Consider the following 12,727-nt stretch of genomic DNA (forward strand, 5'->3'; position numbering starts at 1 on the left):
TATAAATAACAAATTATGTTATTAATTGTATGGTAAACCCTATTATCCACAACCACAATTCCTATTAATTTAATTGTTAACCATACTGTTTTAAATTCATATTTATAGTCATAACATTTCTGTGTATTAAATATATATATATATTCCATATTTTCCCATATATTAATAAATTTCTTGAACACAAAACAACTTTACAAACTAGGCCTACCATCTGAAGGTACCAGAGTCTAAAACTTTATTTTATCAAGAAAGTCAAACAAGAATCAGGTAAAAAATTAGCTTGCAAAAAACTTGTACAGAAATAAAGTTATTAAAATAAAGAATATTTTTAAACCTAAAAATTAAAACCATCATCATTTTTTAGGGGAACGAAATGTTTTAAATCACTGGGTGAAAGCGTTTAGATTAAAGCAGACACTTCCTTCTCAGACGCTAAAAAAATGCAAATGTGAATACATGGCTTGAAGTTTAGGTGATTACTTATTCACATATTCTTGCCAGGTCTCCAGGAAATGTTGTTTAGCCCTTGAAACTGTCGCTTTAACATGTTACTATCAGCCCATTGTGAGTTAAGATGATTGTCATCTTCAACCTCTTGTAGTTTCTAAAGATACAACTCACTAAGTGTACAGATTTGTGAAAAAGACTACCATAACATAGGGCAGTGATATATCAATCAGTAAACATAACTTTTTTCTAGTGGCTATGCCTCAACGCTAGACCTACTGTTATGTATTGTTATGCAACAAAATAAAGGTTTTACTGCAAAATATGATTAAATCTCAACATATAGTGACTAGCATTTAAACTAAAAGATAAAAGCTATTATGTTATTGGTTGTAAACTTAGAAAACTAACCTTCAGATCCTCCTGTCGTCGATAAGCTTGAAGCATCATTTGCTTTTTCTCATCTTCAGTTACCACGGGCTCTCTTCCAGGAGGACCGGTCCCTCTCTTCTGCAACTTCACCACAATCTTCGTTTTCTCATTCTTTCCAACATAATCGGACAACTTCTTATTAAGCTGCATCTCTTTTGCCGCCCACCATAAAGATCCTTGGTCAGCCGGTATTACACTTAGTGACGCTTGTGTTCCTGCAACATAAATTTAATTTAGTAAAGTAAATATCAGAAAAACCGGGATCTCAGGACAATGAATGCTCAACGCTGATACCATTATAAGAATGTGTGTTCTCGGGCAAAATGCATTCATTTGCATTTACCTGTAACTGACATCCTGACCACCAATAAATAAACGCACCTGATAAATCCTCCTCTCCATCAAACTCCATCTTTATTGGGTCATGAGGGGGAAGTCCCATGGGATAAACGATGGTAACGGCCCCCCGTAATTCATTTAAAGTGTCTTTGATTATTTCTTTTGTCATTACAGAGTTTGCATCAACAAGTTTCTATAACCAATGCAGTTAATTAATACATCAAATCTTTCACATACAGATGTTAGTATAAGTATACATGGATAAAGTTGTTGACATAGGTGTTACCAAACTGCTGTGGGTCGCAAATTGCAACTCATAATGCACAACTAGATATGCAGCAACAAACAACAAATGCGGAAACTTCTCGCAATTTATTGTTAAGTCATGATAGTTCAACAACAAACATAAACTGACACACAGTTTGGTCATCTCTGAACCTTGTTTTAAAATTGTCAGCAATTAAACAGTAACAACCTAAGAGACAGATTATATTTATAATTTTACCCAATAATGATGACAGGCAGTTTAATAATTACTTTGTTGATATTAGCTTTAGCTTCATTTATCGTTTTAATGAGAACTTCCGCCATCTTTGTACTTGGAGCTTGTCCATTTCTTCGTCCTATATCATCTTTACAAAAAGTAGCTCCACCACTTGGTATGCATCTGTATGGGTGAAAAAAAACAACTCGAGAGGAACTCACCATGGGTGAATATAGATACTGGAAAAGTAAATAGGCTGAAGTGGCCCAATGCATCAAAAGCATAAGCTGTATAAAAGAGAACACCCATGTTTTATCAATGTCCTGCCCTACCATGTGAGTATAAATAAGTTACATTCACATTTTAATACAACAATATCTCTTAAATATATGCACCTCTCTGCCCATTCATCCTTAAGTTTTAATTCAATAATTTGTTCATCCGTTAAACCCTGCATGTTATAAGGAAGAAGAGTTCCATGTTTTGCTAGATATTCCATTTCTAAAAAAAAAATGTTTTTTTTTATACCAATATTCTCCATTCTATATAGGTGGGTGAGGTCCTACAGCATGACACACCATTGGTTTCTTATTTGGGTCCAAGTTTCCCGATGATTCCAACAATAGAAATTCATTCAAATGTCAGTTGTTATTGATTTACCCTCGATTTTAGAAATGTTTTAAGTGTTTTATACCCATGGGACTATACAAAGAAGACGAAAAAAAAATTCTTCTTCTTTGTATAGTCCCTTGGGTATTGTAAAAAAATTGTAATTATTTAAATTAAAAAATACGGAAAAACGAACAAAACAGCACTACAAAGTGTTAATAAGTGTAAGACAAATTAATTAAATAATAAAAATACCTTTCTGAATACATAAAACACTAGTAAGAACATATTTCCCACATTAGGTCGGTTACATACACTCTTTCGTTGTGTCTACTGTCGTCGAGTCTGTGGTGTAACGGTTTGCGTGCGGTCGTAAACTCTCTTTGTTTCATTTTTACCGGGTTCGAGTCTCGCACAATGGAATACTTTTTTTATATTTTTTTTCAAGTTTTTTTTTTGTTTGACGAGTTAGGGGTTAGGAGTTAGTGTTAGGGGTTAGGGGCTAGGAGTTAGGGGTTTATATCTTATGTGTATAAACCGTGAAACTAACTGCTCCCCATAGAATAGAGAAACGAATTTGTCATCGCCTCCTAGCGGAAAAAATTTTCCGTATTCTCTGTATAGCTCCATGTGTTTTATACACTAGTTACAAAAATATACTCTTGGCTGGTAAAACAGATATACAAAGTGTATATTTGTTGTACTGTAGCATTGTAGCAAACTAAATGTCTGGTTTACTTTATAATTTGGGTAAAACTAGAACAAAAACTATTGCTATTCCTTATAGTAAAGTAAAACTGTTGATTGCTTTTGAACAAAAAAATTAACAGCAAACCTGAGCAAATCCTCTCAATTTTCAGCCTTCCATTATAAAGATGTAAAAGTTCATCAACTAATACAGATACATCGACCTGGACAGTTGTGTCGTACAAAAATTGACTTTGTTCTCCGTGTTTAACGTGAAGACGAACCATCTTCGTTTTTTACGGTTTATAAAAAAACGGTTTGCAGGTTTTAAAGCTGGAACACAGTGTTTCAGAAATTAGTATTGATTAAACAAACGTAACTCAGTTATCCTCGGATGATGGGGCAACGACAGTCGTTACATAATTTCTACGTTACAAACTTTATACAGTATAACATAACCTTTCTTAATGAAAGCCTACTTTGAATTTACCGGCTTTATAAAATTCCAGAATGTATTATGACTCGACTTTAAAAAATGATGATAAAAGTGTTGCCGAATAAATTCATCTTAAACTGATGACATTTTTTTCAATTGTTTTGCATCGTTAACCCTTTAATTTTTTTGTAAATTTTATAAAAATATGACAAAAATTATTGCAGAGTAAACAACATTGATGTTGGTAGCTGCAATATATATAAAAAAGTTATTAGTTTAACATATAACAATACAAGAAAAATACTGTCGTGCAGCACTATTGTTCTGCTTGAATGCGGTTGGCATAGCAACGGTGCAAAGCTTGTGATAAAGGCTTATTAAAAAAGAATTCTGCAAGGTATGTAAGTCATTACCTTTAAAACTATGTCGTGCAATAATTATGCTATTTGTTCTACGTATTAATCTGTTCTAAACTGTTGCTGCTGTTTTGCAATTGGCACCGGTTCCCGTTTACATAATAATCACTTCCTTTAACTATTTCCAAGTCTAATAAAATTTCTTAAGGTTTAGTGCAACAACTAGTTGCGCACTTATAAAAATATTTATGTTATTGTATGATAGAAGTACCTGAAACCTTTTATTTGATTATCTTTGAAATAATACCTACTGTTTGTGGGATGTTCCACACTACATCCTAGTTATAAAGAATAGAATATTACCATCTATATAGAACAAAGACAGTCACAAAATATATTTCTGTGCAGGAATAATTGTTGCACTCACAATAATCTGAGATTTTACATTGTAACACGCACCAGATCTTAATACATTATTACTATTGGTAACTATTTCGTGTGGCAGGCTACTGCCAGTACAAGCTATTGATAATAGAAAATCCAGTATAACAAATGTTGTTACACTAATAAAAATTAATATATTCGAAATTCAGGATTCATCATTATAAAGTGTTTAGGTATATCTGTGAAAAAATATTTAGTGTTTAAGGGGTTTTGTAACCATTTATTTGTTTTTTTACAATAAATATAAACCATATTATAGATTTGATTTAAATGTTTAGTGCACCAAACTGGGTACATTGTTAAATTTAATATATTTGAAATTTAAGTTTAACCACTTTTAAGTACTTTATTTAATATATATAAAGTAGGGCGGGGCAAGATGGGACACATTTTCATGCTATTTTCTTGTCCCACTTGGTAGTAAACAAAGAACATTCAAAGAATTGTACCACTGTATCTTCACAACTTTCATAGACCGTTGTTAGTTGTTTTAAACCTGATTCAGATATTTGGATAATATGTGCGAAAGGTGTCCTATCTTCCCCCGTCCTACTATATATATATAAAATAAAGTACTTAATATTGGTTGGACTATATCAAAAAATACATAGCATTTTTTCGGATTAGCAAGGTACAAATGAGCACTGAATGCAAAAAATCTATCTTTATTTCAACACAAATCCACTATACGACTTAGTCTAGTAGTATTTTGATAATACCAATATTGATTAGTTTAGCAAATGTTGCTAGACTTTCAAAGATTTAAAAGCGATTTTATTTGATGATACAAAATACCAAATAATTTTTATTAGTTTGTGTAAAACTATTTACAATTTGTGGGGTGTCCCACCATACATCAGTTATAATTGGGTAATATTTTACTTTTTTATTACGTATGAGTTTTCGTACTTCTTGAGTATAACTAAGTGTTTAGTTTAGTGCACACTCAATTTGGCCCAGGTCATGCTACCAGTGTGCATGCCCCTGGTGTCTGAATAGGTTTCATTCTCTACTTAGTTGCTTTTTTACTCCATGACATTCTTAGGTCAAAACCATGGGAGAGAATGACAATGTGAAGAAGGCACAGGTTAACAGGAAGGGAAGAGGGCGTTTGTATATTCCTCATGGAAGGGGGGAAGAAGCTGTGTACAAACCTCATACAGAACATATTAAAGTTTCATACACCCAGTAAATATCATAAGAAATGTTGTTGTTTTTGTAGATTATTGTAGTGTCAAACCCTGATATATACAAATGGTAGACGAAATGTAGACAAAACGGTGTTTAGGTTATGTCTACTAACAAAGATTTATATAAATTTAAATTATATTACTTCTACTTCCAGGTGTGGCCCAGACTGGAGTTCTCGCCTAAGATGGCTACCGTCACCAAAACCAAAGAAAGGCAAAGATCGTGAAACAACTTTCCACCCACCAATGAAATCCATTCGTCATTTTCCACACCAGCATAATGTTTCAACTGGCAAGGAATATAAGTTCTATCCTCCACATGGCATTCCTATTGTCTACGGCAAAGGAAAAGCAACATTGTTCAATGCCACACACAAAGCTTCCCAAATATCAAACACAGAGATTAGCGATACTTTAAGGTTTGGGTCGCATGGTCTTGTTACAGACCCAAGGAATAATATAACAGAAGTATCTCCTGGCGATAAACCGTACCAAGCTGCTGAATATTCAGTAGATTTTCATAAGTTTGGATCAACTAGGCCTGTTGTTAATTTTGGGTGAGTTGAATGGTGGTTTAGTTGATTCTATTTTATATGGTTCAGGTTTTTACCACAGGGCATCCAGGGGATATGAGATTAATGCTAAAGTTTACATATTACCTAGATATAGAATGATACTTTCGGATTGATGTTAAATTATCTGTTTTATATGGGCATAGTCCTGAAGTAAGGGAAGTAACTTAAGTGCCTTGATAATCACCCATTTATCCTCACATGGTGGGGCAACTGTAGAGTTATAAAATTGGTAATCTATATTTATAGGCTCTTATATAAATAATTACTCACCCTTATATATTACAGAGGTTTTCAACTTCAGAAAGAACAAACATTCATCCCAATGTCTGAAACAACGAAAACACAGACGTAAGTCCTTTTTATGTACCCTGTTCCTTAATAACCGCGTTAAAATATGTATATATCTCCAAATATTACTAGTGAAAATAAATTACTTACTTATTCTTCTTCTGGGGTGGATGCCTTGCCTAGTAACATTCTACAGTTAGTATTTAAAAGCTCTTGAACAGCATTATTGAGCAGGTAACCACTACGCTCAATAATGTTATGATTTTGAAAGAGATCTGGCAATTGTTTAATTTTGCAATCTTTAAACAATAAGATGTTTTTTCAGTATTAGAATTCATCAGACTACAACAGTATAGTATACTCATTATTCTTTCTGTTTTAGGTAATTTTTACTTTAGGAAGCCACTACTCCTGTAAATATGTATTTAACATTTATTCTTTACTACAATAATCACAGAGAAAAGTTCTTATTACTATTATGTTATGTGTAATGTTTTGTGTAATTGTTGCTTTAGGAAACCTTACCATGTAAAGGAAGAACAAAGAAAGAAAATTGCAGAAGTTGAAGTTGTGATTGGGTTGGAAGACTGGAGACCTGCTTCACCACTTATTGTTCCTGTTACTGATGTAAAAATGTAGCGTGAATAAAAAGTACAGCAAACATCACTGTAAGGTTGCTGAGAATATACAATTGCAACTGGGAACTATACACCCTTGCACTTTCTGTATTTAAAACCTGTATAATATTAAGCTCTGATAACTTCAAATACCTTGATGTAAAATAAATCTGATCTGAAGAAATTACATTAAAAACTGTTTTCACATCCTCCTTAACTATTCCCAAAATACTGTTTTTTAACATATATAGCACATTGTTGTGCAGAATACTGTCAAACACTAAGTTTTAATGACCATCTACCAATGGATAGTAAAAACTTATTATCTTATTCAGTGTTATTTTTTATAGTAGACCCATTTTTCTTAAATAACTGTGAAAAGCTAACTTAATAGTATTGGTATTCAACTGTATCCTATAAAAGGCTTTAGTGCTCGTTTAAATACAATAACTTATGTTTTGTCTGATAAAATTTAATTAAAAACCAAAGTATGAAGCAAGGCACATATACAGTATAGAAATACCAGGATACATAACACTTAGTACGAGACAACATAAACACACTAACTCAATCATTCACAGTAATCTGTTATATGAATTGTATCAATACAAATTTGTTGGAGTATGAATATTGGTAATAAAACATGTAATAGGACTTTTAGAAGTTTTAATACAGCAGTACCAAGCAGCATAATACACAAACATGAGTTATTAAGTTATGGAATGCAAAACAACATATTTGTATACAGTAATAGAAGCTTCTAAATCACTCCTTGTAATTTACTGTTGCATTTTGAATTCAACTTTTATTAAATTGCGAAATAAGTATGCAGCCCACTATGTCATATTTTCAGGTAATTTTTTTTCACGAAGCAGTGTTTTATGAACCAAGATTTATTTTAGTCAGAATTAAACCTAACACAAAAGGTAAATTGTTCCAATAGCAAGCATTTTAATAAATACATATGAACAAGCAATGCTTATATTAGTGTGGAAGCGTACATAGCTTTGCATATAATGTAAATCATCTCCAAATCCTGCATGTATTATCCTTACTACCTGTTAGTATGGTGTCACCTTCATAGTTAAACACACAGCTAAATATTTCATCTGTGTGGCCTTCAAACACTTGCAAGCATTCACCTGAGTTTAAAATACAATAATAAGCACAAAGTACTTGAAGAAGATAGGTATATGAGTTTATAGTCTGTGTGTAAATAAACAAAATTTTGGGTTCATGTTAGGCTTAAAAATGTATTAAATTTTCAAGATCTCGTGCTAAACAGTGGGAACAGAATACTTAACCACATATTCCCACAGTTAAGAATGTTGAGATAGTATCTGTTGAACATGTGAATAAACCTTTTTTGAGCGCAGCTATTAATAATGCATTGAACATAGCCTATATTCCTACAATATCCAGTTTACTGAAATAAACATGACATACTGGCAATTTGGTACAAACTAGATTACTAGTATATTATTTTAATTTTAAATTAGGACCACCCACCATTACTAACATCCCAAAGTCTTGCAGTTTTATCAGTTGAGCCCGTAAGTATACGCCGGCCTTGTGGATTAAAACATACTTTGGATACTTCCCCCTCATGCCCCTCAAACACATGAAGACACTTCTGCGTTCCTGCGTCGTATGTACGGGCTGTGCCTATAGTGGATGTTGTATTGTCAATTCTACTATTATTCTTGGTCAAAAGTGTCAAACTTTTATAAATGCTTGCCTTGCACCCTGTGTTTAGCACCTATGCCCATGGACCATAGCAATATGGCATATTTAAAAATGAGTGCACTAAGTTGTAATATGGTATGCAACAAAAGGCTGTGTTTTTTAAGGTTATTAAATTAGGTGTGCCACAATTGAACACAAAAGTGTCCAAGGAAAATATCCATATTTACCATCTGCTGATCCACTGACAATTTGTTGACCAGTGCTGTTGAAGCCGATATCAAACACTTCATCACTGTGGCCACGTAAGGTTCCAATGCATTGACCTGTCCTTATGTCCCATAACTGTTTAATAAAAAAGTAAAAAGAAGAGTTAGTAGTTATAAACTTTAAAATATGTTACTATATCATGTGGGTTAGGGCCTACATCATGGCATGCCACGAGACATGACAGTTAAGTCAGATTCGGCCAATTACCACAAGGCACCGACCTATTAGTGACCACTGGGTTGCAGTAATGTCAACTAAGTGTCTTGACGAAGGACACACACGCAGACGTCGATCGTTATCGCACTTGTTTTGGTTATGATTTAAGTGACTTAGACTAACCACTGATAAGGACAAGGTTCATATAATAAATACAACCAGTATTAGATATCAGTATACCACCCTCACCTTGCTTGACTTATCCATAGAAGCAGTTGCAATCAGTGAACAATCATAATTGAATTGTGCTGTAGATATCTCCCCTCTATGTCCAATCAGTGTGTTGGTTTGTTGCGCTGTATTCACATCCCATAACACCACAGTGTGGTCGAAACTACCAGTGAGCATCTGGTCACCTCGTGAGTTGAAAGCAAGTGAGATGATTTCACCAGAGTGGCCCTGAATGTTGTGTGTATTGTGTTATTTACACTAAAGGTACATTATATGCACATAAGTGTAAATATATATGCTTACAGAGTTACAGACTTTAAAAACTTTTACTGAGGCAAATTATATGCGCACAGATATTAAAACGCAATAAAAACAACAAACAAAGTTCTGGCGTATATGGACAATGTTACATCTTTTTGTGGCCACACACATTTCATTTAGGCTAAATGATCAATTAGATTCTTCTTCCAAGAACCTACTTAATTAAATAGAGAATCATTAACTTTGAAATATATTAAGTCAAATAAGCCTTCGACACTTATTTATCATAGTGTGGTTGGGTAACTTAAACAGTTATAACACAGTCACTAAAACAGAAGCCTTTCTTACTGATAACGTTGCGAGTTCATTTCCACTCTGTACATCCCATAACTTAGATGTGGCATCCATGGAACCAGTGGCTACTATGGTGCTTTGTGGGTTGAATGACAAACACACTATTTCAGCTGTGTGGCCTCGGTACGTAAAATAACATTGACCAGTTGTTGCGTTCCATAACTTACAAGTTTTATCAAAACTTCCAGTTGCTATCTTGTCTCTGGGAAAGCGTAAGGACTCAAATTTAGATGTTTATAAAGTAAAGAAATAAAATTGAATGTTTAACGCACCAACCTTAACACCTGATAAATTTGAAACAACTACAACTGAATTTAAAACAACCAAAACCGGTATAACTACAACTACAACAAACTTAAGCACATTGATCACCAGTATGTTAAAATGAAAACAGTCTCATTAGGTTTGAAAACAGACTTACCCATATGGATTATTAAAAGCAATGGCATACACCACATTACGATGACCTTCTAATGTTTGTAACTCATCCCCTGTAGCTGTGTCCCATATTTTACAAGTTCGATCATAACTTCCAGTGATAAAACTTAAAATAAAAGTAATGACACTTCTTATTAATCTTATTAAACATTTGTTTATTGCTATATTTTTTAAGAAATCATTAACAAATTTGTGGTAGTGTATTATAGTAGTGCAACATTAAACCTGATACATAATAACACAAATAACACATCTATCATAAAAATCTAAGATCATCTGCATAGGTTTATATCATTACAGCTTAAAATTGATTGCACTATACTGCCACATCAAAGTAGGTTGAGAAACCACTGTCTATACCACACTTAGAACATAAGCTCCACATCATATACTTACCACGAGCCAGACTTGTTAAAAGCAATATTTGTAAGCGGTAAGATATGGGCTCTTAAAACTTTAAACAAATAATATTGATGATCGACAATGTTGGATATTTTGTATTGCAACTCTGGAAATAGAAAGCATCATTTAGAACCAAAGAGCCATTGCTAAAACAATGTTATTTTAGTACACCAGTACTACCCACTAAAGATTTTTAACACTTTTTTATCAGAGCATTATACCCGTAGGAAAATTAGTAGGAACACATTATACCTGTATGAAAGTTAGTAGGCAATGAAAATGATGATCAGTAACATGAATGCAGTTTTTTACTAATCACAAAAACTTAAAAAAAATAATTACTAATTACAAAGCCCCACAGCCGTTTTTCCAATTTGGTGCACACTTTATTTTTATACGGACAAGTATTGGCATGCATATACATTGTCAAATAATCAATAAGGCTTATTTATCCTGGCATGGTGGGGAAACAACAGTGGGTATTTAGTATGGCCCAATATTTTTGTTTAAAAATTAAACCAACTTTTAATTAGATTTTGCACTTGGCCAATCCTGGCTTCAGTAATGAGAGGTTCTTTCTTCGATAAATCTTTCGCCAAAATCTCAGTGTTCATCTCGGGACTTAAATCCAGAAGATCGAGAGTCTTTGTCTTCATTTGCCCTCCTTGTTCATATTCAAGGATTATACCTGAATTTAGGAATTACAAATATAACAATGTGGTTGATTTTAAAAACACACTACTTTTTGGTGATATTTTAGTACCTTACGAAAAAAAATAAAATAGAAAGCATAGTTTCACATACCTGGCGGATAATATCGTAGTAAAAACCGCTTCAATCTCATCTCTTAGAAAAGTGAAATTAATATATAAAACGTCAAAATCCCAAAAACTGTACACAATAGCTTCTGTCGATACCGCTTTATATTGTTTCTATGCGTCAACTTTAAATGGTTAATTCGAGCGGTTTATTCGTATTTTTAAACCCTTCCAAATTAATGATCAGTTTCAATCAATGTTAATTCATATATTAAGTAATTAACAATGGTTTTATTTCTTTGAAAAATTATTTTGATCGAAAATTCTGATTATATAGATGAAATGTACTAGGTGCAAATAAAACGAAACACTTTCTTTCCGTTACAACCTAGAGTCCGTATACAGACATATGTATGCACATATGTATATAGGTATACACATGTACACAAGAATCGGATGATAAGTTAACTGACGTATGAAACAGCATCCTAAATTGTTTATTGTGCTTCTTAAGTGATCAACGACCGAACGACGAATAATGTTTACCCTCACTACGGTTTATCGACCGAGGTTGGTCGGTGACTCAATAGGCTGCAATTCTACAGAGTAAACGTGTTAAAACAATTGCGCACGAAATACAACTAGACCCCTGCTGTTTAAGTCTGCATTTACACCTCTCATAAGTTATTGAACTCAACATATGATGATGCTAATTTTTTATAACCACGGTAATAGCTCGACGACAAAAACTGTTGCAATATACACATACCATGATGAATGACCTCGTACTTCGGCCACGGTATTGGCCTAACTTGACCTACTTGCTGTTCTCAATTGATTCGGGTTATATGTGTTCAAACGTGATTCCTTTTACATTTAGTTTGATTAGCATTATCATGGTTTTATAGTACGTTTTAAATGTACAGGTCTAATTGTGCGCGATTAACTCTTCTGCAAAGCGTAATCGGAAAAAACGTTTTCTAGATTAGTGTCTATTTTAACTAGAAAGTCTATTTGGTAAATCCGCCCGGGACCGTACATTAACTTCATTGATTTTGTGCGAGAAGCCCCCGCGATTTTTTATTTATTATGTTCATTGTTTTATTTTGTTAAAGAAATGTAGGACATCGCAGCAAGCTGTGCTGTCATTATGTGACTAATACAGCGTACAATTGTGTCGATGAGAAAGCTATGAACCTACCTGACTGCCCACAACATACACTATACCAACTCCTAAACTTTTATATTAAAGATAAAAGAATACCAACGG

General features: G+C 33.3%; 3 protein-coding genes across 4 annotated transcripts; 1 reads left to right on the forward strand and 2 right to left on the reverse strand.

The window, feature by feature from the left end:
• Positions 1-199: 199 nt before the first annotated feature.
• LOC100183986 (cilia- and flagella-associated protein 298-like) lies at positions 200-4,038 on the reverse strand. The gene is made up of 7 exons (XM_002127501.5): positions 3,848-4,038; positions 3,147-3,331; positions 2,098-2,203; positions 1,756-1,885; positions 1,261-1,411; positions 859-1,094; positions 200-604 (listed from the first exon to the last, which is right to left on the reverse strand). Exons 2-7 carry the CDS (start codon positions 3,283-3,285, stop codon positions 485-487), a joined length of 882 nt encoding a protein of 293 aa, XP_002127537.1. The 5' UTR covers positions 3,286-3,331; positions 3,848-4,038; the 3' UTR covers positions 200-484.
• Positions 3,338-7,363, forward strand: LOC100179294 (spermatogenesis-associated serine-rich protein 1-like). 2 transcript variants are annotated; one of them, XM_002127617.4, is made up of 5 exons: positions 3,338-3,831; positions 5,280-5,422; positions 5,580-5,981; positions 6,285-6,347; positions 6,803-7,363. In XM_002127617.4, exons 2-5 carry the CDS (start codon positions 5,289-5,291, stop codon positions 6,924-6,926), a joined length of 723 nt encoding a protein of 240 aa, XP_002127653.1. In that variant the 5' UTR covers positions 3,338-3,831; positions 5,280-5,288; the 3' UTR covers positions 6,927-7,363. The 2 variants fall into 2 exon arrangements, with proteins under 2 accessions (XP_002127653.1, XP_026691044.1); XM_026835243.1 differs by lacking the exon at positions 3,338-3,831 and adding an exon at positions 4,758-5,104.
• Position 7,364: 1 nt separating this feature from the next.
• On the reverse strand, positions 7,365-12,186 carry LOC100181614 (dynein assembly factor with WDR repeat domains 1-like). The gene is made up of 9 exons (XM_002127723.5): positions 11,504-12,186; positions 11,223-11,387; positions 10,694-10,805; positions 10,281-10,403; positions 9,854-10,061; positions 9,263-9,472; positions 8,818-8,932; positions 8,414-8,569; positions 7,365-8,046 (listed from the first exon to the last, which is right to left on the reverse strand). The coding sequence occupies exons 1-9, from the start codon at positions 11,541-11,543 to the stop codon at positions 7,928-7,930; spliced, it is 1,248 nt and encodes a 415-aa protein (XP_002127759.1). The 5' UTR covers positions 11,544-12,186; the 3' UTR covers positions 7,365-7,927.
• Positions 12,187-12,727: the final 541 nt, after the last annotated feature.

This window comes from Ciona intestinalis, chromosome 7 (genome assembly GCF_000224145.3).
Source record: "Ciona intestinalis chromosome 7, KH, whole genome shotgun sequence".
Lineage (NCBI taxonomy): Eukaryota > Metazoa > Chordata > Ascidiacea > Phlebobranchia > Cionidae > Ciona > Ciona intestinalis.